General features: G+C 40.9%; 1 protein-coding gene across 2 annotated transcripts; it reads left to right on the forward strand.

The window, feature by feature from the left end:
* Positions 1-25,591, forward strand: HNRNPM (heterogeneous nuclear ribonucleoprotein M). Of its 2 annotated transcripts, XM_083811443.1 has the most exons (16): positions 1-498; positions 3,789-3,958; positions 12,423-12,475; positions 13,304-13,311; positions 13,397-13,490; positions 15,733-15,927; positions 16,908-17,061; positions 17,928-17,977; positions 18,388-18,448; positions 20,683-20,784; positions 21,372-21,416; positions 21,811-21,885; positions 22,366-22,464; positions 23,083-23,864; positions 24,134-24,185; positions 25,156-25,591. In XM_083811443.1, exons 1-16 carry the CDS (start codon positions 29-31, stop codon positions 25,317-25,319), a joined length of 2,574 nt encoding a protein of 857 aa, XP_083667569.1. In that variant the 5' UTR covers positions 1-28; the 3' UTR covers positions 25,320-25,591. The 2 variants fall into 2 exon arrangements, with proteins under 2 accessions (XP_083667569.1, XP_083667568.1); XM_083811442.1 differs by lacking the exon at positions 13,304-13,311 and having other exon boundaries at positions 269-498; positions 12,423-12,479.
* The last annotated feature ends 46 nt before the right edge of the window (positions 25,592-25,637 follow it).

Raw genomic sequence — 25,637 nt, forward strand, 5'->3', positions numbered from 1 at the left:
GGGAGGGGCCGTGCAGCGGGACGGCGCCATGCGCTGTTTGCCGGGCGACGCGGCCCACCAGGCCAGAGCCGGCCCCGGCTGGAGCCGCCCTCGCGGTTCCGGCCGCGGTCGGGGCTCGCAGAGCGGCAACGGCCCCGCGGGGCCCGGCGGGATCCCGGCAGCGGCCCCTCAGGGCCCGGGCCCGGCCTCTCAGCTGGGCCCGCGCGGGCAGCGGCGCCGTGCGCAGGCGCGGGCGGACGGCGCGGGGCCGGGAGCGGCCCCCCCGCTCGGCGGCCCTCCCGGCATGCCCCGCGCGCGGGCGGCAGGGCGGGCTCTCGTCACACAAAGGCTCGGCGCTGGCAAAATGGCGGCGGCGGCGGCGGTAGCGGCGGCGGCGGGCGGCGAGGGCACCGCTAACAAAATGGAGGAGCCGCCCGCGGCGGCGGCGGCGCAGACGGCGGCGGCGGCCCCGCCACCGCCCAACGGGGCGGGGAGTGCTGGGGACGCGCCCGCGAAGAGGTAACGGGGGGGTGGGGGGGGGCTGTGGGGCCGCGCGCGCGGTTGGGCCTGACGGGGCCTGGGCCTGGCGTGGTGCGGGCTGAGGGGACGCCGGGCACGGGCCCTGCCCTTGTCCCTGTCCCCGTGGCCGTTGTTGATTTCCCTTCGTGTCCCAAGGGACACGGCCCGGGCCTGCCGGCCGCACGGGCTGCCCTCTGCGGCCCTGAGCCGAGCAGGCCGTCAGGGAGCTCCCGAGGCCTGGACGCGGAAGGAGTCGGGATCTCGATCTGGGGCATCGAGATTTTTGTTTATTACGCTTAGGCCCAGCAGAAACGTTTCCTCAGGAAATGTAAATGTTCCCATAAGAGCGTAGGTAGTGCCGGCGGGATGGGTTTTGGAGCTCTGAACTGCTTTTTCTAACTGTTCTGTCAGCGGCTGGTATGCTGTAATAGGCAGTCATCGTTCATACTGCTGCGATATCTGGAGCAAAGCGTGCCTCTGTCTTATCCTTGGTGACTTACCAGGGAAGTTAGTTAGGAAGACATCTGGGTTTGGTGCCTTGAGAGCAAGAGATAACTTGGAAGTGATGCCAGACCCTAAGTAAAGGTCATATGTTGGATATAAGTACAACATTACAGAAATGTAAATAATAATAATTTCTGAGGATTATGGTTATCAGTCTGTAAATAGGAAGTTCATAAGCAGAAAAAGTTTGAACTGCGTGTCACTTTCACATGTGGACACTAACCTAATTTTGAGAAGTTTCATAGTTAGCAAAACTTTTTTTTTTTTTAATGCCAAGTAAGGACTGCATTTTTCCAGTTAATTTTTGTCCCCAGGCCTGAAATCTTATGCAGATGAGAATCAGGATTTTTAACCCTGTGTTCTGGGAGTAATCTGTTAGACTTTTGGTCAGATTTGTTTACCTGATGTGCCTGAGTTGTGCTACGCAGTTGGGCATCAGTCAGGTTCCCAGCTGCTGAAGGCTGTTACACCGTGCTGCAAATCTGCAGCCTGACCAAGAGTTGGGATATAAGAAAAAACTGCAGCCAGAAGTATGTTAGTTGAGGCTAGAGAAGGGTCTTCAGATCATCTTCCTCCCTCATGTTGGGTGTTTGATATTTGGAGGATATTCCTGTCTTGTCTTGGATTCTGGTTACAGCTCAAAGCTTGCCGTAGTTTGACTGTAGCAGTGCCTAGGTAGTATGGTTACAGGAATTGCTCTTAGATGAGACTTTCTGTAGCCTTGAAGTGTTTCAGCTTGGAACCCAAGGAAAATCAAGGTAGATAAAATATCTTATGAAAGTAACTACTTGAATGCGTTTTTTTTTCTGGACGTCTTGCCTTTGCCACGGGGGTGTTATTTTTCTGTATTTCTTGCATTAGCCTTGTTCTAAATGGATCACAGTTTATTCACAGTTGTTCCTTATTGGGATGGGAATTTCACTCTCATTTTTTAATTCCCTAAATTTAATTTATTTCACTCCCATTTACTGTGGGAATTTCGTCTCCCATTTTTTAACTTAGCAATGCCTGCAGGCATGGCGTATTTATGGAGAGGATGTGGGGAACTCACTTCTTCCTGCTGTCCAGAACTGCCTTTAAATGCTCAGTTGTTCTTGTACTTGGCAACCACAGTGATTTCTGTGGCCACGTGCCTGCTTGTTCTCCTCCTTTTAGTGTGTTGGAGGATGCCCACGGATGGAGTTGTTGTCTGACGTCCTGCAAAAGAGAAACATTGCAGCCAGCGTAGTTTCCTTGATATTTCTTTAGACCTAGCTGGATTTTGTCACACTGAATGTGATAAGGAATAATTTCTAGACTAATGTTTGTCTTTAATAGCAGGTGCGGTGGCTTGCCTGAATTCTTTACAGGTATATGAAAGCTTGACGTGTGATAATCTGCTCTGGGAGCTTTAAATGTAGAGTTGCAAAGATCTCTGCATCGTACCCCTTGACTTTGAAGCAAGTTGCACAGCAGTTCTACCGATGGGTAGCTTGAACAGTTCTCGTTTGAGGAATAGCTGTAGAAAACCGGTGCATTAGGTGTAGGTTATAACAGAAATGCTGAACTTTGTGTTATTTCTTCAGCAAAACAGAAGCTCGAGTGTTAAAAGAATTGTCCTGTCATGATCTGCTTTTGGATTTTTAATTTCTTGATTACTCAAGATTTTTTTTTTGAAAGCACAAAGAAGGGAAAGCCTAAAATTTCCTTTTTTGATTAAATACAGTAAACGACTAAAGAACATTTTTCATTATAGACCTCTCTTCCAACATACTAGTTATGTGCAGAACCTGGATCTCCTTTGTTGTCTAAGTGGTACATGATGGCCATAACTAAGGTCAAATACTGTTAGCAGTTATGGCTGCATCTGTAAAGTACAATATTTGTGGCTGGAAAAGCGTGGGTTGCCTTGTAGTAAAAATGAGGAACCCACTCAAATATCAAAATATCACACTCGATAGGCATCTGCATTTTTTTTTCCCCTGCAGGCTGTTGTATCTGCTCAGTGATTTAATTTTGTTATTTTTGTTTGTATATTTGTATACAGTTTATTTTTATTTATATAGTTTATATATTTATATACAGTTTATTTTATTTGAATACTGCTGTTCAGTGGCATTTGTCTTGTTAACTCATAGTGGTGTAGGCTGGTTGAAAAATAGGCATCACTTTGCATTCTTTAATTATGATCTTCTGGAGCTTGTGTTCTGAAATAGGTAAAAACTATTCAATGTGTTTGTTGAAAGGCACAGAGACTTTGAATTTGTGTTGCCCAAAAATGGTATTAATTGGGGGAGAGGGGGAAGATGGTGTAAATAGAGTGTCACTGATGTGAGATACAGGATCACTTCGCTGAAATCCTTGTAGTGCAAGAATACAAATGTGGTAGGTCAAAGCATTATTGGTCTTAAAGGTGTTGAAGTATAGTATGTAAAGGAGGAAATAGGGTGTGTCTGGTCTGGAGCATCACAAGGAGATGAAATTAGGCCTGCTTGGCTTTGAAGAGATTTAGCCTCTGAAACCAGAAGCTTTGGTTATGTTGTATAAATAACGTGGGAGAAAATAGTGGGTCTTAAGGATGGATATAAGTTGTCTGCTGTTAGGAACTCTTTGTTGCAATGCCATTTGTAGCACTAATACTATGAGTACCACCTTGTCTTCTTATTACTGTTTTGCAAATAAATGAATAGATGAAAGTTTGTGAGTTTTGATTTGTCTTGGGAACGCAAGAAGTTATGTTCCAAGAGGTGATACGACACTAATCAAATGCCAGAGTAGTTAATGTGTCCAATTATCTCTGTTTGCAGTGAAGGTGAGCGACCAACTCAAAGTGAAAAAAGAAAAGAGAAGAGCGTCAAAAGAGGAGGACATCGCTTTGAGCCGTATGCTAACCCTGCTAGAAGATACCGAGCTTTTATTACAAATATTCCATTTGACGTCAAGTGGCAGTCTCTGAAAGACCTGGTCAAAGAGAAAGGTAATGTACAACCAGGGCTGACCAAGCGATGTCTGTCATCTTACTCGTAGCTGACTTGGTAAGCTTAACAGTTGAAGTTCTGGGTGCACGTAGTGACAACAAGTTTTGCAGAAGGTCTCGAAGCCTTTTTTGGTGTTGCACAATACCGTTCTCTGGCAACCTTCCAGACGGATAGTTCCTTTGTAGGCACGTTGGCGTATTTTTAATAGTGCTTCGTCAGAGATTAAAAAGAGCATTTGTCTTATGGGTGGAAAAATAAAAAAGAAAAACGAGGCTTTTATCAGATCTTAGCCTTGACATGAGCAAAACTTTCTGAAGTATTTTAATGTCTGTAGGGTTATAAAGGTAGTCATATAATGTCAATCTGGTGTATGTATATGTAGCTGTTTTTCTAATCTTCGTAGTGATTTGTGCTTAGGTAAAGATCCATACTGCAATTGAATAGCAGTAAAAATGTATTTAAGGGTGACCTGCAAAGAAGAAAAACCAGGTTTGTGCTTTAGTACAAGGAACATGGGTAGGGCTTTGGAAATCAAGTTCATGATGTTTTCCTCCATCCCTACTTGTATTTAACTTACACTTGTAAATGGGAACCTTCTTAGTTTGTTGACCTTAGCACCTTCATCTCTTCAAGAAGATGAAGAAATTGAGCTGATTACTCTCAGGTGGTGACGAGTCTAAATGCATCTTCTTGGCTCACTTGATATTATTTCTTTAAGTTGATGCCCAGCCTACAAGTTTTCAACTCAGTTTGGAAGTGCAGTGGAGTGGCAAGAAAATACTTGGCTTCTCCATCATTAAAATGTCTCAAAACCTGTTAGGCCTAAGTAGTACGAGCACTGCTCTTGTGGGTCACTTCTAAAATACATACCATCAGACATACGTGTCTTGGATAACAGTGATCGATGTTCACTTGTGTTTGAACTCGGTAAGGAACGGTGGTTAGTGACTTCACAAGTTGTGGCCTAATGAATCGGGAAACAAATAAAATTTCCAAAATGGTTTTACATCTGTCTGTGGAGGCAAAATGGAGCTGCTTAGTCTGCGTAGTGAACTTCAGGATTATAAGCCCTGGCAAACTTCCATAATTAGAGGCTGTGAAACGTTGATGCTTGAGATGCAACGATGGTTTCTTGTAATCTGAAGAACTGCAGTCTTAAGACTGCTTTAACAGGCCCTAATTATGCATGGTCCCCTGTCCTAAGCTGTGTTTGCACTTAGCTACACGAGATGCATTGGTTAATAGGAGTATCTGTATGTGTAGATGTCTAATTTTAAGTGCTGTGTTGAATTCCGTTCCAAGTGTCTTGTGGTTTCTCTCCAGTTCACGTGGATGGAAAAGTCCGATGTGAGATTGTTTCCTGCCTTGCTGTTCAGCTGCTCATTCCAGCAGATAATCCTAGGGGAACATTGAAACCTCTTCAGTCTGTCTGCAGGGCTTGTCTACGTATTGAGAAGCATTGTTCTTGGTTTTTGGGACTGCTTGTTAAAACATAACAGTTTAGATTTGCTGCGTAGTTGTGATTCATTCTAATCAGCCCCAGACTTCTACCAAATTGGTGCTCTTGTGCTGTGCTTGAACTTGCTGAATCGGTGCTTTTTGATATAAGGCATAGTAGTTCCAAGAACCAGGAATGCGGCTGTGGAAAAACCTAAATGTGAGAATTCTTGGTTTGTAAGCGTAAGAATTACAGGCCAAACGTTCAAGGCTTTGAGAGCATGTGAAATGGATCTGTACGCAAAGGGTAAACGTAGGTGATTCATGACTATTGCATTGCTTGGCAGTCATAAAGACGGAAGCTGTTAGCAGCAATGGCATAGCAGGTTACCGAACGTAGGAGGAGTTCACCTCTGTCGGCTCTTTTGTGTCAGTAAGTATGGGTTAGGAGACATTAGCTTTGAGGTCTCATATTTCTGCAACTTGGTTTTTTCAGATGCGTACATCTGAAATCTGCTAAAGGTGACATCTCTCAAGAGTAATGCTTTGGTTTAGTCATTTCAGTGAATTTGTTGGTGAAAGTCAATTACAGGTGTGCAGTATAACACAGTTATTAACAAAATAAAAAAATGTTCTTGTTTGAAACTCCCTTGTATTGGCTGACAAACACAAGGTTCTACTAAACTGAGGTAATCAGCATTGATAACTGGTAATTGGTAAGTGGCTTCAGGAGAAGAATGAGGCAGCAGTTCTGCGTGGAATTGGAATCTAATGGTAAACATAACGTGATTGAGTGCTAAATACTGGTCTTAATCTGTCCTCCCCAAAATGGCTCTGTTTTGGGGAGCAAAATGGTAATGCTTGGTGGCAGCTGGTATACATAATGTGATACTATGTAATTAAAAAAAAAAAAAGGAGTTTGAGATATTTATGGATTCTTTTAGGAAATAGAGAACTTTGTATCTTAAACCTTTTCCCTGACAAGAGTAGCAAGGTGGCATACAACACAAGGAGAAATGTTAGCTGTAGGATCTGTTTTGTTGCAAAGCTAGGAGTAGTTACAGTTATGGGGGCAGTTGTCACGTCAGATACAAAGATTTCAGGACATGCTAGGGACTACTTGTATTAGCATGGTTTTAACCTCATACTTAAAGCATAAACGTGGTATCTGACAGGCATGCTTACCCCTTCATATCAGAATCTGAACGTGTGAACAGATACGAGGAAAAAACCAAAGCTGTTCCCAGCTTAAACTTGCTATGAAGAAAAGCAACCACCAAACTTCATGTGGTGCCTTCTTTCTCCATCTTGAGTAATTGTTAGAGTCTTTGTGACCTTTTGAAGATGTAACTCATGCCCTCTTGTTACTGGACTTGAACACAGGTACTGTTGAGCTCTTCTGGCACTTTGGTTCGGACAGCTGTTGCTCTGGTACCTGAACACAGTTCTTCCTGGAAGGCCACCCGGGTTTAAGTGCTAAAGAAGATTCTGTTGCAGCGTGCTTTCACGCTGAACTTCTTGGTGGGCAAAGAGAAAAGGATGACTTAGTCAATGTAGAAGTGCTGATTTATCTGACTTTCCTCCTGCCCTTACTTTCAGTAGGTGTGCTAATGAGTTCTAAACAGGACTGTACCTTGGTACAGAATGGTTCCTTTTCCTAGCAAGAAAATTACTTAAAATTGGATCTTCCTCAGTCTTTCAGCCTCTTCCCCACTTGTACATTTCCTGCCATTCTCATTCTTCATCATTAGGTACCACAACCAGCTCTGTGCAAGATAGTTAAACTTAAAGCTGTAGCTTACTACTACTAACACTTGCCTGTTTCTCTTTCTGTGAAATGAACAGGATTTCACTGAATGTCAAAGTATCTTAGATGAGGATCGTGCTGTTCTCTCTGCATTTCACAGCTGGATGCTAGTGGCAATTTAATTTATTTCACGGATAAAGTCCATATTAAAAACCTTACAGATAAGTAGTCAGCAGGTAGTTGGCTTGAATGAGGCTAAAGGAAGTCTATAATTACCTTTCTTCTGCTGGGAAATAAGGAGTGTTCCTTATCTGTGGGAGGTGATCTGCTGGGTTCCTTTTCCTTGTATTAGGGTACTCATGTGACTTTTTACAGACAGCAGAAAAGTGGCTTTTACTCTTCAGTCTGTTCTTTGCAGTTCAAAGCTATAGTCAAATGCAACTAGAGTAATTTATCTGCAGAAGAATTCCCACAGAGTTATCTTAATGTGAACTGTAATGACTTGACTGAAACTTGGTGCCAAGCTTTTCATTGTGGCAAGTGGTACGTTGGTGTGATGTCCTGCTACCCTCAATAAGGGGTTGGTATACTGCTCCTTTCTTGTTTTAGCACAGCATCTCAGTTGTACCTTTGTTATCTGAAGATGTTTCAGCTTGATTCACTTTTTGATTGAAGCAGGAAGCTTTCTGCAGTGAGAAGTCAACTGCAGTAAGTTAACTATTTGGCATTTTAATCACTTGTAGTTTTTAAGATCTCTTTCATTGTTGAAAAGAATTGACTGCTTTCAAATGTCAAAACTTGACAGTATTCTTCAGGTGGATGTGAGAACACTGAAGTATCTTTTTTAATGTATTTACATGTATGGTGACTGCAGGTAGCAAGGTTTGATAATACAAATGTGTAGTGGGACTTTACAGCAGGACATGTGGAGTGTTTTTAAAAAAAATAAAAAGAACAAGTAGCCAAGAGCTGCAGTGACTGCAAGCTTTTAATTTCTATTTTCTCTTTTTGCATAATTTTTGCCATTTAGGACCGTGCAGTCATTAACTTGTGTACCTAATTGCCAGAGTTAGGTTGTGAGCACTAATATTGAAATCTGGCGTTTGAGTACAGAGCTTCACTGAAATGTCTTGAGAAGCCATCAGTGGAGGTCAGTAACTTATAATAGGACTTTCAAATGTAAACGTTGCGTGTGTTTTCTTAAGTAAATCCTGCATTTCTGCTGTTGCTGTTAAATTTAATGGAAATTTTACCATCTTGGAAAATCTACATAATTTTTATGAAGAGCAGAAATTGTACTTGATGTTCTTGAGCTGACTGCCACCTTGCAGCAGCTTTGTGCAAGATGTGGTACAGTCAGCTTCCTAGTAAGATAGACTGAGGAGTTTTCAGTATCACTTGAATGCTAACAATATCTTAAGCAAGTATCTTCAACTTTAACTGGACTATCTACACTGAAAGCTTTAATACTAACAGACTTTGAAATGCGGTGGTGGGATCTGAGTGTATCTTCGTGTTGCTTTCATTGTTCTAACCATCTTTTCCAGGTGGTCCTTCAGTGGATTCAGTGAGCTTTGCACTTCGTCTGTTCTTCCAGGGCTCTTTAAGAACCAAAATTACCCATCCTTGTTTTTCTGGTCTCTTTCATGCAAGAGTGGAACTACAGGAGAGATACCGTGTTTCCTCTTCGGGAAGATTGTTTTTCTTCTCCCCTTTTGCACAGACAGCGTAAAAAGCTGTAGTTAGTCTGCTCTCTTCCCTGCCCACCCTGGAGCTTTTCCGTGGTTGCCAGTCATGAGATCTAAGCACTGTACCCGAAGGAGTAACTGGCCAATTCCAAATTGTCTTATGTTGAAGGCATTAGACTTCTGATGGCATGGTCTTCGTTCATGAATCATTCACTTTGCAGTTTTTTCTAAAAATGATGGAAATCCAGGTAGTCTTGGTGATGTCTTGAGTGGCTACTTTCTCCTTAGTTTTGACCCTGTGAGACAAAGAAACTACCATTTTATAGAGCATTTACCACTTCTTCACTTTCTGTGCTCCTCCTGTTGCCGAGACTTTTGTCTTTGGACCTTTCAGAGAGAATCATATTGCCCAACTTCATAATCTTCAAAGTTGATGTCTACATCTGAGTTTGTTATCCTAGGTACTTCGCGGATACCTCTGTAGGGCTAGGTGAATCCATTTGAGCCATGCCTTGAGTTACCATGTACTTATGTGAGCTTCCTGAACAATACAGGAGAAAATCTGAATGCTGGCAGACTAACCTTGTCTGAACACGTAAATTTTCCATGCAGGTAAACTTCTGCATGGAAACTTGAGGAAATGTGACTGGTGTGAAATAGCACTTAGTCTTAAGTAACGATAGACATTCTTTTAGTTTGTATTTCTAGTTACTGTATTGATTGCTGCTTCAGTCTTTTGTTTTAGGAAACAAAAGGTTTCTGAGCTTTCTCAAATGTGAGGTTTAAAGAAGTCTGCTCTACCTTCAGTCTTAAAGACACCAATGGGGAACATATTCCTTAATCACATTTGCATTAACTTAGAGCTATTGGCTCAAAGATTCTGCAATTTTTATCTGCCCTTGGAGGCTGATCTGGTAACTATAGAATCAGAGAATGGTTGGAAGGGACCTTGAACATCATCTAGTTCCAACCCCCACTGAATCAGCTTGTCCAAAGCCCATCCAGCCTGGCCTTTAACACTCCCCTGCTTTCCTGCAGCCCCGTTTAGGTATCGAGAGGGCCACTCTAAGGTCTCCCCAGAGCCTTCTCTTCTCCAGGCTGAACAACCCCAACTCCCTCAGCCTGTCTTCGAAGGAGAGGTGCTCCAGGCCCTTGATCATCTTGGTGGCCCTCCTCTGGACTCGTTCTAATATGTCGCTGTCCTTCTTGTGCTCAAGATGGGGTCTCATGAGAGCAGAGGGAGAGAAGTGCCTCCCTTGCCCTTCTGATCATGATTCTTTTGATGCAGCCGAGGATACAGTTGGCTTTCTGGGCTGCATGCTCACACTGCTGGCTCATGGTTAGTTTTTCATTAATTGGCAGCCCCAAATGCTTCTCAGTAAGGCTGCTCCCAGCCTGTTCATGTTTGGAATTGACCTGACCCAGCTGCAGCACCTTGCACTTGGCCTCGTTGGACTTTGTGAAGTTTGTACAGGTCAGCCTCTCAAGCCTGCCAAGGTCCATCTGGAGGGGAAAAACTTAGGCTGTGGTTTATTTATTTATTTATTTTTTGAAAGTTAAGTAGTCTTCTCATGTGCTAGCAGAAGGAAAATCTTCTTACATGTTTTTCAGGTGAAAAGTTTATTTTTATTGTAGTCTTGTAATCTGGACTTGTCTTGGATACTGATCTTCTACGCTATTTGTGTCATCCCCCCCTCCCTTTGGTGTGCTTTTAGGCTATATAGGAAATTCAGATGCCTTTTTAAAGGAAAACAGCTCTTTCAAGATCCGTTTTGTTTTTAATACAGGTGTCTCTAAGGCTCGAGTGTGAAGTATCGAGCAAAATTGACAAACTTTTAGTGATACACCATTGCCTCTGTAGTAGACTCCAGGAAATCTTGTTGTTCAGAGGTCAAATTAGCATATGTTAAATTGTATTTAATATATTATGCTCAAGCTTGGTAAACTTTTTTTGGGAAGTGTTTGTGTGCATTTTAAGAGATGTAACTGGTTTTGATTAATGGTTGGGAGAGGAGAGCCCTCAGTTCAGAGCCTAAATAATGTTATTAGGAGAAATGAGTTACGGATCTATAACCTGTAATCTCTGGGGTCTCTGAAATGGAGTGGCTTTTGTATCGTAGGGAATCTGAGAATTTGTTGTTCTCGATAAAAGTTTTGGTTGGACTCTGGCTGCTGCTGTTGAGATGGATGGCTTCAGAATGACCTGGTAACGCTGAATATGGGCCCCATGTACCACCAAGCATGATGCTGGGATGCCTGTTTACAGTGCAGTCCCTTTCACTGCAATTCCATGGATACACAATCTCATAGTGCTCAGGTTGTAGGTGGTAATTAAACGCTCTAATCTCTCCTGGCCCTTTCAAAGGGATTTGTTAGCCCCTACTAGTCTTGAACACTTTGTATCCTCATGGAAGCATGAATAGATGTCACTGCTTATTCTGCCAAGCTAACTACTCTCTGGCTGGAATGCTGATATTGCTTAATTATTTTCAAAATCAGAAATGGAGAGCGAAAAAAATGTAATTTCATTAAGCATTCCTTTTCTTCCAGCTTCTAGAAAAAATGTGGGATGTTCACTTTGGACAATGACACTAGGTGTCCGATAAATGACCAGTCCTGTGGGAGGTGAGGCTGAGCACTCCTCTCTGTCCCTTGCAAAGGTAGACCATCGAATGCAAGCTTCTAGATCCTTGCTTAGAGTATGCTATCAGAATTTAGGTTTGGTGGTTGTTTCCCATGAAGATTGCTTTCTTTTCATCTTTCAGATAGTATAACTTGGAGCCCTAGCTTAAACTTAAAAAGAACTTATAAAGCCAGAAAAAAAAGTATTAAAAGAAAAAGTTTTTCAGTTATTCTGAATAAATTCTGTATGCCAGTCCCTTCAAAGGCAGCAGCCATTTTGGTAGTCGTGTTCCAGAGGTACGTGATATTGTTATGTGGTCAGCTGAGGAAAAAAGCAATCCTAGTCTAGTGAGGAAAGGTGCAAATATAGTTTCCTAGTGCACTTTGCCTTTTGCTGTAGGCTCTTGTCTTGAGGGCGAATATGACAGAGTTAAACACTAACCTAAAAAATACCGAACCTAAAAATGGACTTAAATTTTGCTGTGACATAAAGGCTAAACTGCTGAAATAAAAAGTAGGCAGTGAGTGGTCTCTTGGTCTGTTGGGTCAGTCTGATCCACTTTTGGGACGTTTACCAGAGGAAAAATCCTGAGAAATGCAAGCAACTGTTTGAGTTCTGGACTGTGGAGACAAGATCGTGTGCTATGTGAAGTGAAGGAAACTTGTTCTTGCAGACTTCCCCCTGGATTTGGATTGCCTCAAGTAACGAGTGAGCACTAAAGGTCGAGGAAATTGGTATTGTGGAAATAGCTGGCTTTTGAAGTGGAGGAAAATCAAGAACATGTTCAAGTCTTAAAATGTTACTGCATACCTGTAATTGTCCAGTTTTGTGGTTTAGAGAACATGGAGTGTTTCTGGGCTTTCTTATAAGGCAGAGGCTCCATACACGGTTGTTGATTGTTCTAAATTCCCATTGTTTTCTTGGCTTTTCTCCCTTGGTATATGTGTCGTCTGGAATCTGATTTGTAGTTGGTGAGGTAACATACGTGGAGCTCTTAATGGACGCTGAAGGAAAGTCAAGGGTAAGTGTTTGAGAGAATTTCTTCTGTGGATTTTCTACATGACAAATGTAACTGTATGGTGGCGTGGAGCGAAAGGAAGTCAGGAAGGTAGAGAAGTGTGTATGCTTAGTGGCTATAACAGGATTGCTTAAAAGCTTCTTTGGGGCTGGGGGGGCGGGGGGCTGGGGACTTGTAAGAGCAGCGTTAGGGTGGTCTTCCACTGTGCTCAGGTGGCGTTGGCTGTTTGAAGTACCCATGGACACTAGCAGTACGTATAGTGGTACGGAAGGTTAACTTGTGTTTCGGAAAACGTTACCGTAGTGGTTTGCTGAATTTGTAAGGCCAGTGTGCAAAAGCAGGTTCTGGAAACTATACTTCCCGTGCCAGTAAACAGAAGTTAATTTCCAAGTTAAACGTATATTGCCTTTATAGGTATAAGTCAATTAGTCCAGTGAAAGTATCTTGCAGGGAAAAAATACACAGTAGGAGTTCACTTAACTGTACTGAAGGGTATGGATTTAGGGTGAGAGAATATGGCGAGGATTTGTCTGTATGACAGGGAAGAACAGTTGATGTGGAGTGTATGGTATTTTTCTTGGAGATCCTGGACTTAGTTCTGTTTGTTACAACTTCAGAAACTACAGTTTAACCCTGTTATTGTATAAGAAATTATATCTTATGGAATTCAAGTAATGAAGGCTTTATTGGGTAAGATTACATTTATTTTTGCCCCTAGGGTTAACTAATGTGATTTGACTTTTTTTTTTTTAAAGTGTTTTGTGCTTTTACTTACTTTATTTTTTTCTTCCCTCCTCTGCTTGTTACTCGCCTCTGAAATCAAATCATCAGGGATGCGCGTAAGTTCACTTATGAATTCATAGCAAGAAATAAGGAAACTCTTAAGATACGAGCAGTGTTCTTAGATGTCTTGTATCTTCACAGTGTTGTTGAATTCAAGATGGAAGAAAGCATGAAAAAGGCTGCAGAGGTTTTGAACAAGCATAGTCTTGGTGGAAGACCATTGAAAGTGAAAGAAGTAAGACTTGCATCTGTTCTTTTAGTATCTTGGATTTAAGGTGAAGGGGATATCTCATAGTCAAGCTTTATGGCTGACTCATTTGCAGATAAGAATATTTGATGAAGTAGAACTCTTCAAATAGAATTTAACAAGACACATGGCTTTCTTTATTACCAGCACCTATTGCCAAACTTGAGTTTGAACTCAGTTGTCAAGACTAAGCTTGACTTAAAGAATAGGTGCTACAGGTAGCAATGCAGAACGTGGATAAAGCAAGTGTTTGGCTCTAACTGCGGGTGTACTTCTTTATGATTCGATAAACCTGCATAAGTATTTTGTTCTTGACTGACTCTTTCCCCATTTAATTCTGCACCATAATGAATGTATTTTACAAACAATTCCATAGAATAAGATGGTTTCTGAAATACTTTGAAGTTTTATTTCCGTTCTAATGGCTTTTCTGTTATCAATCACTGTAACACGCTCAACTGTACCGTGAGTTACTCCTTATCTATTGACAAGTTTAAAGCTTTATCCCAATACTTTGGGAACTGTAGCTGCATCAAAGGTCCAATTAAAAATCAAGAGAGACTTCCTTCAGAGTTATCGGTGATGCTTGGCCTTATGGTATGCAAGCCATATTTTTGGCAAAGCAAGCTTTGTGTTCTGCTGTGCCTGCCCCACCTCCCAGTGGTTGGGGAAAAGATATCTGCATGAGTATAAGATGGGAAGCGCGTGCACAAGGTCCACTCCTAGCAGCCTGCATTCTGAGGAGCACTTGAGGAGAAGAATGGAGAGAGCAAGTGGCAGCACTTCTTGGAACTGGCAGATTTAAAAAGTAATAAATTCTGGGAGCAGTAGTCTGCTTCTCACTGCAAGCTATCTCCTGGCACTGTTGACCTCTTGTGCCCTTTAAAGGAAGCGAGAGGTGAAATGGAAGGCTCAAAGAACAGTTCCATCTGAAAGTTAGCAGGCACTGACGTTCCTGAGGGGCTTTTGGAAGAAAGTGGGCCGTGTGTGGATCTGTGTTGCTGTTAACGGCATACCGTTAGAACTGGAAATCAGGTTGTGCCCTTGGTATCTGTCCTTGAAAAGAAGTGGTTGTGAATTGACCAAGTCTTCACAAAACAATTGCCATACGTGAATATTTCTGCTTGTATGGTATAGACAGAACAGAAATTTATAGTTGAAATCAGCAAAGAAGCATGTTTTTACTTTTAAGGGGTTCAGCACCATTTATACCATGTGCTGCAGTCTGCATCTGTGGGAGGAGTTAAGTTCTTGCAGATGACCATTAGAACTAGTTTTGCCAACTGCCTGGTACATACCTCTCCGTGTTGGCTGTCTCATTGCTGAGAAATACAAAAGCCTTCATGTGATTGACCAAAAAAATAATAGCTTTCACATGATTAATCCTATCGTTTCTCCTGTTTTCAGGAACATACTACTTTTTTTGCCTTAAAATTCAGATGAAGACTAAAATTCATGTAAATATCTTTTAACACTTCTGTGTTCCTGACTAATTAATTCTATTTTGATGTTTCACTTTCTTCAGCAGTCTTGTGATACTTGTACATTTTGCTCACTGAATACAGTGTGACAGTTCCAACTTAAGTGACACAAGTTTACCATGTGTTATGAAGGTACTTGTCTTCACTTGCAGTATGAAGCGAAGCTATGATAGCTTTATCTCCTTGCTGGAAGTCTTCATCCTATACTTCATATTTTCTAACATACCCTAAAATCATGAGGTTTGGTAGTAATACAGTGATACTTTAGAAGTTTCTTTTCAGTTTGGAAACCTGGTGTGAGTGGGGGAAAAAGAGCTGTCCAAACCACTCTTTGTGAACTTTTACACGCTGTATCTTGTCTTGTAAGGAAGTCTAACTGCAAGATAAATGAGTTGTACTGTTTTGAGGATGCCAAAGTTAATCGGTGTTTGTCTTCTAAGGCCTCCTCAGTACTGTTCTGTCTTTAGAACAAATGCGGCTGTGGGGTTTATTTTTGGTATTAAATAATAGATACACACCTGCAGAATCAGGGGAAAATGTATGGATAGGAGTAACTTGCTAACTTGAAGTGTGCTGGTGCATTGATTTGAAAATTTAAAAAATAATAATTAAAAAAAAGGAAGTTGGCTGAAGGTCTGTAGGGACCTTGTATAAATGAATATCCCCTTTGACTTTTGGCCTTGCCACTAAATCCTCATACATTCGTTGGAATACAGATGAACTTAATATGTTGTTTGTGTTTTTTTTAGGATCCTGATGGCGAGCATGCCAGGAGAGCAATGCAGAAAGTCATGGCAGCTGGTGGAATGGGTATTGGTCCGGGCCCAGGTGGCCCTGGAATGCTCAATATCCCACCTAGTATACTCAACAATCCCAACATACCCAATGAGATCATCCATGCCTTACAGGCAGGGAGACTTGGAAGCACTGTCTTTGTTGCAAATGTAAGCGTTGTGTGGTCTCTGAACAGGGTCTAAACTGAGTAGAATCTAATGAATTAGAGGAAAAGCTGTAGACTTCCAGCTCTAGTATTCTGTGACTAGTCTTGTTCTCTTCAGTTGGAACACCTGCTGAGTGGGAAGTTTTCACTCTAATGTATGAACAAAAAATGAGAACTTCCCCGTGAAAGGTATGCCCTGTTGTGGATATAGTATAAAAACAAACATTTCGGTATGCACATACAGCAAGAATAGGACTAGTTTTCAAATCCTAAAACTGATCTTGATGTGGAGAAAACGTCTTGTTTGAAGGAGGGGCAGTGGGAATGTATTTAAGCAAGTTCAGTGGTGAGACACCAAGCTAGGTAAGAATCTAGAGAATATGAAATTGTAGAAGGTCCGAGGGGTTTGTTCAGCTTTAAAGGAAGAAGGTGAAAGGGATAATTGATTGTTGTCTCCAGCACCCTGACTCACATGATACAGAGAAGACGGAACCAGACTGTTTGCAGTGGACGTCAGTTGGAAGATGGGCAATACCATTTAAATACTAGAATTATTTTTCTTTACTTTGAGACAGGTGAAATAAGGGAGTGACTGCCAAAAGACTGTACACGCTTAAGTGTTTAGAGCTGGGCTGGACATAGCCCTGAACAACCTGAACTAATTATACTTGTTCTCAGCAATAAATTAATGACCTTCAGAAGTTCCTTTCCAGCCTAAATGATTCTGCGATTCTCTTTGCTAGTGAAGTTGTAAGGTTAATTTGTATCCTATATACCACAGTGCTTGATAATTTGTATTTTTGAATGAAGCTAAAAACAACGCATTTAGCATTCTCTAGCATTCTGTTATTTAAATTTTATCCCATCTCTGTGAAGATGACTGCTTCTCAGGATTGCAGATACCAGGAAAGGAAACTGATGAACACTGAAGATATTCTTTGGATGGGAAGCTTTCTCATACTTCTAATATTACTTATCTTCCAGCTGGATTACAAGGTTGGGTGGAAGAAACTGAAAGAAGTATTCAGCATGGCTGGTGTTGTGGTTCGGGCAGACATCTTAGAAGATAAAGATGGCAAGAGTCGTGGGATCGGCACTGTCACTTTTGAGCAAGCTATAGAGGCTGTTCAGGCTATATGTATCCTTGAAGAATATTACTGGTAAATAGTAGACAGGTTTGGCACTCCATCCTGCACTAACTTCCATGAGTTCGCAAATAACTGTTAAGAAAAGCAGAATGAAAATAAAAGTTGTAGTATTAAAACTGAGGATATTGCCTTATTTTGCTAAGTGAAGCCATTGCAGTGTAGGGAAACCGAAAAGGAGAAAAAATATCTTGAAATAATTATTTTTGTTTGCTCAAAATCATTAACAAATAGAGGTGAGAGGCCTAGAGCATCTAGGCCAAATAGTAAATTTTGTCTGTCAGAGCTAGTATTGAATTAAAATGCAATTTCTAAGAAAAGATTTGTCTTAAATGCTGTAATGGAGGTAAAGGAGGAGTGAGACAGATCCATCTGCGGTGTAAGCAGGCTTGATCTGGTGTGTTTCTCTGTCAGCCATATTACACTGCAAGCTGTGCTTTGCTACCTAACAGTCTACCCACACAAACACAAAATTGCAGTGTGGATACTGTTACGTGCTCGATCTCTCAACTTGGGTCTATGGTGTGGAAGGAGGGAAGTGTTTAAACACCTTGGCTGGTTTTGAGACATTTTAAGTGGTATCTTAATGTCTTTAATATGAATCAGAAGACTCTTTGTAACTCATGTTTTAATTTTGAAAACAGAAACTTTTTGAATATGCAGTAATTAGGTTTGGAAGCTTTTCAGTTTTGGAGAAAGCAAAACAGTATTTGATAACCTGTGAATTACAGTATAAGAAGCTACCTGGAGTCTTGTGGTTTTCTGATAAGGTTTTTATATTCCGCATCAGATAGTATTTGGAGTTTTAAGACTTTTTGTGGTTCCAGTGCTTGAAAGATGATCCTTAATGAAACGAAAGCAATGTTTAATGGGCAGCTGCTGTTTGACAGACCAATGCATGTAAAAATGGTAAGTACATTCAGATTCTTACTACTTTTTGAACTGATAATGTGCTCCTGACTTTTTTTTTGGATGATGTGTGGCTTCAAGGTTGGTGCGACCTTCCCAGGGCAAACAAAGGTAAATAACATACCACGACAGAGAAGTACAGCCCTGCACTTCACATCTCACTTCTAACTCATGGGTTGAAATACTGGGGGAAACGAGTTCTGTTTAAAGGACTTGGCCTAATACCTAATGATGTCAACTTACACAGTTGTTGAAGGTTATTTCTAATTATTTTTCTAAAAGACAATCATAAATATAGTAAGGATTACTTTAGCTTTCTCTAATTACCTTTTTTTAAAAGGTAGGAAATCATTCTAGTAAGAAAGCAGGCTAGAGTCGTGTACAAACTTAATGTATCAAATTATTTTTAGGATGAACGAGCCTTTCCAAAAGGAGATTTCTTTCCTCCAGAGCGACCACAACAACTTCCTCGTAAGTCTCTGCTGTATGACTGAACATGTTATGTTTTTAACTTGTCTTCACAGCAACTTGAATGTTTGCAAAATGAGACTCAATTTGAAAACATTCTGCTCTCAGGTTTGCATTTAAAGAGATTTCCTGTATATTCCTGAATTACATTTATTACTGAGTTCATCTGCTGGCAAACAAAGCTGAGTTGTTAATAGTCCATAGGAAACTTGTGCTCAAGAGGTACTGCCTCTGTAGCCTGCCATATGTAGGAGGAACAGATGAATAAATAGAACACAACTAAAAACTATGAGCTGTTAAGATGTTTAGGCAACTTCTGCTACTCCCCATCTGCTCAAACCCAGCCCTAGTAAAGCTCAAGTTCAGCCTTCTGAAAACTGGGATTCAAATGGCCTTAATATCTAAGAGGGAAATAATAGATAAGTTTCAGTCTTGTTCTTTTTGGATACTTCCTTCAGCTCATAGCTCAAAGTTTGTCTTAAAAACAGTATCCCATTCGTCTTCTCAAAGCTTCCAAGTCTCTTGATCGTAAGTTGAAGGTCCTGATGCCTTCTAGAACTATTGTTAATAATAGGATTTAATGGAAATTTCATCAGTTTATAAAGAAGTGTGTGCACCCTTTTATGTACTGGTATTCTGGGTGTCTAATGGCTTTCCTTCAATTAAAAGGGCTGAGTTGAGGACTTCTTCCAGGTCTTCAGGTTTCTTAGGGGAATAAATATATAAATACTAGAAGCGAAGGTGCACAGAGGACAGAGCCAGGCTCTTTTTGTGTTGCCTAGTGCAAGGACAAGAGGCAAACTGAAATAAAAGGCTCCATCTAAACATATGGAAACATTTTTATTTTTTTTTACTGTGTGGGTCACTGAGTACTGGAGCAACAGGTTGCCCAGAGAGGTTATAGAGTCTCCATCCTTTGAGGTATTCAAAAGTTGTCTGTATGTGGTCCAGGGTAATGGGCTGTAGGTTACCCTGCTTGATGGGGGGGATCTATGCCAGATTACCTCCAGAGGTCCCTTGTTACCTTGACCATTCGGTGATAAGATAATGAAAGTGTTGAGCAGGAGTAGGCTGGGTCAGAAAGGAGAATTAATGGTAAGGAAAAGCCCTACTGTCTTACAGCTGAAACTGTTCTAAAATATCTGTAATTCTGTTAATTCAGCCAGAATTTTTAAGAATGTTTTCTTAGTCATGGAAAGAAAACCTGTGTATGCTGCTAACTTGAATAATTCTCTATCAATCCATCCTTTAATTAGTCAATTTTCTGTGTACCTACCAGAACCTTGTTCAGCAGCCGTAGCATCCACAGGTTTTTTTTTGCTGCTGCCATGACTTTCTGTAACGGTATACCTCGTCAAGAGAAAATCACTGCTTTTTTGTTTAATTATTGTTGTATGAAATGGAACAAATAATGATGGAAACGTATTTCTTGGCCTTTAAGTGGGGGGATGGGAGGGAGGAATGGTATCTTGTGGTGTTGTAAAACATAATTCAATGCTTCCTGAGATCATTCTGTTGAAATGTAAACAAGGAAGTCTTATTCTCGTAAGGAAAGAATGCTATTAAGCTGTTTGATTCAAGTGCAAGCAGAGAACTTTTTCTTCCTGATCCACTCTGAGGAAAATGAGTTGTTTTTTTTTCTTATTTGACTGGGGAATCCTTTATTCACTTGGGTACAGGAAGAATCAAAATTGTGTCTGAGAATGATATACATTTTTCGTTTGCCTAGGAAAGAGGCTGGCTGTGTGCTCTGAATTCTATAGGTGGCTGTCATTAATAGGTGGAACCTTGCAGTTATTTAAATTATTAGCTGCAAGGGAACCTTGGCAAACATGAAAATAAGCCTTTTATCAATCAAAGGTAACATTGTGAAAAGGTTAGAAGTTCTTTATACTAAATTGCCCACTCTTTCCTCCTTAGATTGAGGAGTTGCACAAAATAAGCAGTGTTCTAGCCAGTTATTTTTCAGGAGTCAGCTTAAAACCAACCAAAAAAAATCGACTTTTCTCAGCAGTAAGATAAAACATAGATGATGAAGAAAATATTTGGGATTAATTTCCAGTCTACTTCAAGACACATCTACTCTAGATTTACACTTTCATGCATTAAGTACATACCCCAAAGTGGGAACACAGCAAGCTTTTTGGAGAATAGAAGTCAATTACTTAAGAATAAAACTTGCTGTTTTGTCAAATTATGGAAACAAGGCTTTTTTGATATCTGAATATTTTCTTCAGATGGTCTTGGTGGTATTGGCATGGGATTAGGACCTGGAGGTCAACCTATTGATGCAAATCATTTAAACAAAGGCATGGGAATGGGCAACATGGGACCTGGAGGTAAGAAGATTACTCCTATGCTTTGTTTCATGAGAGCTTTAAGCTGTATAGAAGGGTAGATAGCTTTGTTTGCCTACACAAAAAGTTGAAGTGTATTAGGAGTGTTAAAGCCAAATGAGTTTTTCTTGAGCTAAATCATGAGCTTGATAACAGAAACTTGAACCTAACCGACTGCTCCATTTTTATTTTTTACCATGGTAAGGGCACAGCTCTCATTTTCTGACTCTTGAGCATGAGCAGCAGACACTGCAAATATACATAAAACTTCTAAAACCATCTGTCACTCTTAACACTTGTTAGTGGGCTTGCAAATCTATGTTTAGGATATATTTAAATAGCAAAAAGTTTTAAAGAGCCACCTAAAAAGTAGCACACACTCAGCTTTCAGTTTGTAAATGCCTATGGTTTTTTCCACTTCCTGCTTTTATTTCTTGAGAAGGAATGTTGCAATCTACTTGAAGAGCTAGCAAATGTAAGCTTTCCAGTTCAGAGTGGATGTGCTGTATGATTTCTTTCTACAGCCAATCTAATGGCTGATGGTTTGTAGAATTACATCTGCTACATAAAGCTTTCTCTTTTATTTTGAGGAATGGGAATGGAAGGCATGGGCTTTGGAATGAATAAAATGGGAGGTAAGCTGTGTTTTCTGAAATGTATATAGCTTATTTTTTTTTTTGAAAGTCATGTAAACTTAGCCATATATGCCTAGCAGGCATTTGTTTTCTTTGGAATTGTCACCAATTTAGTGATGACTTCTGTTTTTGAGTATTAGTAAAACTGCTGTAGATGTATGGGGAAGGGTTAAAACCTCAGAGAAAATATGACCAGTGGTTTGGTCATGAGACTTTTAAAACTTGGCCTTGATTTAGGAGATAAGTTGTGACCAAATTCTGATCACAGTTTGTGAATCTGTGGTACAGCGTTGTCTTGGTGCCTATGGAAATGATCTGAGAAAAAAGCTTATTTTGGTGAACTGTAGTGGTAAGTTGAAATGCTAAAGCGTCCCTGGAAAATCCTTTCTTTTAGGAATGGAAGGTCCATTTGGTGGCATGGAAAACATTGGGCGCTTTCCGGCTGGAATGAACATGGGCAGAATGAGTGGTAGGCATTAGTTTTGTGTGTTTTTTCGTTTGTTTTAATATTAAGCCTCTGAGTTCAACAGCAGTCCTTGGTCTCTGAAACTGTAGCACCGGAGACTGGTCTTATTCCTCTTCCCAGCTTTTATTGGAAAAAACTTAAGGCTTACATCTCATGCAGTGTCTGCAAGGCACTTACGGCCTCTAAGCTACAAAAAACAAGTAGTTCATAGAAGTTGCCTTCAAGGACTGCTTTGGAAAGATAAACTGTGCTCTGACTGTATTCACCAAAAAGACTTCTCCAAAGCAAAGTGTCTTGTCCGTGTTGAGATGAATCCTGGATTTTTGTTCTTGTTTTTCTGGGGGTTGTGTTTTGGTCTCAAAAAGACATAATAAAATGATCAGGAGGACATAATAAAAGTTTGCCTTGCTGTTAATCTTTAAAAACTATGCCTACAGTAAAATGTTGATACCCTGAAGAACATATCAGACTTAATCTTTACAGAGATGGATCGTGCCATGGGTGGAGGATTTGAGAGAGAATTTGGAAGAAGTGAAATGGGAATGTCTCGTAGTTTTGGAGACACCTTGGAGAGAGGAATAGGTCAGTATACGAAGCGAAGTACTTACACTACCTACTGGAAATACCTGAACTGTGCGTAAAAAACGTGCATGTTTGTTGTAACAAAACAGGCCATATTTTACACATAGCTCCTCTAACACTTTGATCAAACAGTAATTTCAGTTATTAACTTATTACTCTTGCTGCATAATCCCCAGGGTATTGTACAGGACAGCTAGCAGCTAAAATTATATTTAAAATACTACTTTCGCCACCTGAACTCCTGGCTTTTCATATGCATTCAAACTTCTCTCCTTGTTTGCACATCATTTTTTTGTTCTTTTTTTCTTTGAAGCTTTTATTGTGCATATGGAACTTAAACTTTTTAGGAAGGGTTAAACTCTTGCACATGGACTAATGAGGTTACCAGCCCCTTAAAAAGTTTTGTGGTCATGGTGATCTATGTAATCAACAGTGGTACTTGTTTTCCCATCTGAGACAACTCTGCTTCATATTCTGCAGCAGCACACACATTAGGTGGTCACTTTTTTTGAATAATGATGGTCTAAAGGATTTCAGTAGTGTAAGCACATGCTACACACAAGCACATGTTTGGTTTTAGTCTGTGTTTGACTTGTTAAATTGTGTGTTCTGTTCCAGGTGGTGGAAATGCCAGCATTCCTGGGATTGAGAGGATGGCACCTGGCATTGATCGTATGGGCTCGGGAATGGAAAGGATACCCTCTGGGATGGGGCATGGGATGGAGAGAGTAGGGTCAGAAATAGACAGGATGGGTCTTGTTTTGGATCGCATGAGTTCCAATGTGGAACGGATCGGTTCTGGAATTGACCGAATGGCCCCTCTGGGCATAGATCACATGGCTCCTAACATTGAGAGGATGGGACCAGCTATTGAGAGAATGGGTTCTGGCATAGAAAGAATGGGCTCTGGAATAGGCTTCGGCATTGAGAGAATGGGCGCTGCCATTGAACGCGTTGGTACCGCTATGGATAGAATGGGATCAGGTGTAGAACGAATGGGGTCTGGCATGGATAGGATGGGTATAGGTATGGAGCGTATGGTCCCTGCTGGAATGGGAACTGGAATGGGTCAGGTCATAGAGAGGATGCCAGGTGGCTTGGATCGCATAGGTGCCAATCCTATGGAAAGAATAGGAATAGATCGTATGGGTGCTGCTAGCATGGAGAGAATGGGCTTGGAGCGCATTGGAGCCACTAATATGGAAAGAATGGGTCCTGCTATGGGACAAGGCATGGGAGCAGGCATAGATCGCATGGGACTTGCGATGGGAAGCAATTTTGAAAGACCGATGGATATGGAACGTGGAAACTTTGCAGGCAATTTTGCAGGCTCCCTTGGAGGAACTGGAGGACCTGCAGCTGGGGTGGCCAGAAAAGCCTGTCAGATATTTGTGAGAAATGTGAGTAGCCTTCATCCTATTGCACCGTGTTGATTTCTTTTGTGTTCTTTTGACTTTAGTTACAATATTTAATACTGCATGCTGACAAATGTGGGGTTGGGCAGGCCTTTGTGAGTTGAAGCCATTTTCTTAACAGGAGAAAAGCTTTCTGCGTATGAAAATGACGGTGCTGAACTATGGCTCCCCAGGATGGAGAACATGTTTTGAAGAGACGGAAGTACTGACAAGTCGTTTAACAGTTCCTCAGTAATTGTTCTTCTTTTTCACAGCTGCCTTTTGATTTTACATGGAAAATGCTGAAAGATAAATTTAATGAATGTGGTAAGTTGTTATATCACTGGCGATCTTTACTGAGAATTGAGTAGGACTTACAGAGCTAGGAATTACCTTTATGTCCCTGACACTACTACCTTAACTAAAATTTCACTCAGACTTGGGGAAATATTAGATATTCATGTTGACAAGTGGTTTGGGGATGTTTACCATCCTGCTATGCCGGCAAGCGTCCTACAGTATTGAGACGAAATAAATGTTTTGACTGTCTAGTTGATAACCCAGTCAACGCGTGCTCCTTCTCAGCTCGGCTCTCAAGGGCTGGATTTATTATGTGGATAGCCTCTCTGTAGTTACACAGAGACAGGAACAGAGATATGGAAGTCCAGGATGAATGATGAGATTCATTTCCTACAGCAAAAAGCTGAGAACTACTGAAAAGCACTGGCAAGATGCTTTATTTTGAAGTGAACGTATTTGGGAAAACTGTCCTTAAAAGAACCTTAAATTAGTAATAGCAATAATCAAAGAAAAATGAAGAAATTGGGGAGCTAAAAGAATTCCTGAATCAGCTGCATATTGTTAGGTGTATTTATGTCCAGCTCATGAGACATTTGACCTTTTGAAAAGCTAGTCCCATGTGGATTTCTTGCTTGCTACAGTGACCAATTTCCAATATTATGCTGTGGAATAAGCTAACTTTCTAGAGGACCAATTAGCATAATTCATTAGAGCTTTCTGCTGCTTTGAGAACCATCATGCTCTTTAAGAGACTTTATGAGCATGCTTTTCTTTTCAGAGGCTTAGATAAGCTACTGATGGTTGAGGTAGGCTGTTCAGCTTCTGGGGGACTTTTCATGGCAGTGGTCACTGATAAAATTGTCCTAGAGCTTTAAGTTTCAAAGTAATGGTAGTTTCTAAAGGTATGCTTTCTGTGGCTTAAGGTAGAGAACTTTAGATCAATACAATTGTGTGGTATGTACTAGATTAAACAAGAACCTTTCTTTTTCTTTTGAAGGTCATGTGCTGTATGCTGATATCAAGATGGAAAATGGGAAGTCTAAGGGATGTGGTGTGGTTAGATTTGAGTCCCCAGAAGTAGCTGAGAGAGCCTGCCGTATGATGAATGGGATACAGCTTCGCGGGAGGGAGATTGACGTGCGAATTGATAGAAATGCTTAAGTAGTTGCTTTTTTAACACTGATACCAGATTTTCGAATTTGTATTTTTTCTTGTTAACCATTTTAATTTGACTGGATGTAAAGGTGTTTAAAACAGTTCAATTGCTTTCTGGAGTAATTTTAATTACTTTTTTAACAAATGGATTTCCATTTTACTGTTTTTGCATTGAAACTGCAATGTGCACAATCTTTTTTTTTGTAGTTGTGGCATCTTGTTGACATTACAGATGTAAACAGTATGACTTTGATAATAAATGCAAGTTAAAGATTTCAGTCATTGCATCTGTTACTGGCAGCAAATCCCTATGCTTGCAAAAAT

Source organism: Anser anser, assembly GCF_964211835.1.
Source record: "Anser anser genome assembly, chromosome: 25".
NCBI lineage: Eukaryota > Metazoa > Chordata > Aves > Anseriformes > Anatidae > Anser > Anser anser.

Bases quoted from the DNA above. Each gene is read 5' to 3' on its own strand.
- HNRNPM (XM_083811443.1), top strand. From the start codon at position 29: ATGCGCTGTTTGCCGGGCGACGCGGCCCACCAGGCCAGAGCCGGCCCC. The intron at 22,465-23,082 runs GTCAGTATACGA...GTTCTGTTCCAG, and splicing joins CACCTTGGAGAGAGGAATAG to GTGGTGGAAATGCCAGCATT. The intron at 23,865-24,133 runs GTGAGTAGCCTT...TCTTTTTCACAG, and splicing joins GTCAGATATTTGTGAGAAAT to CTGCCTTTTGATTTTACATG.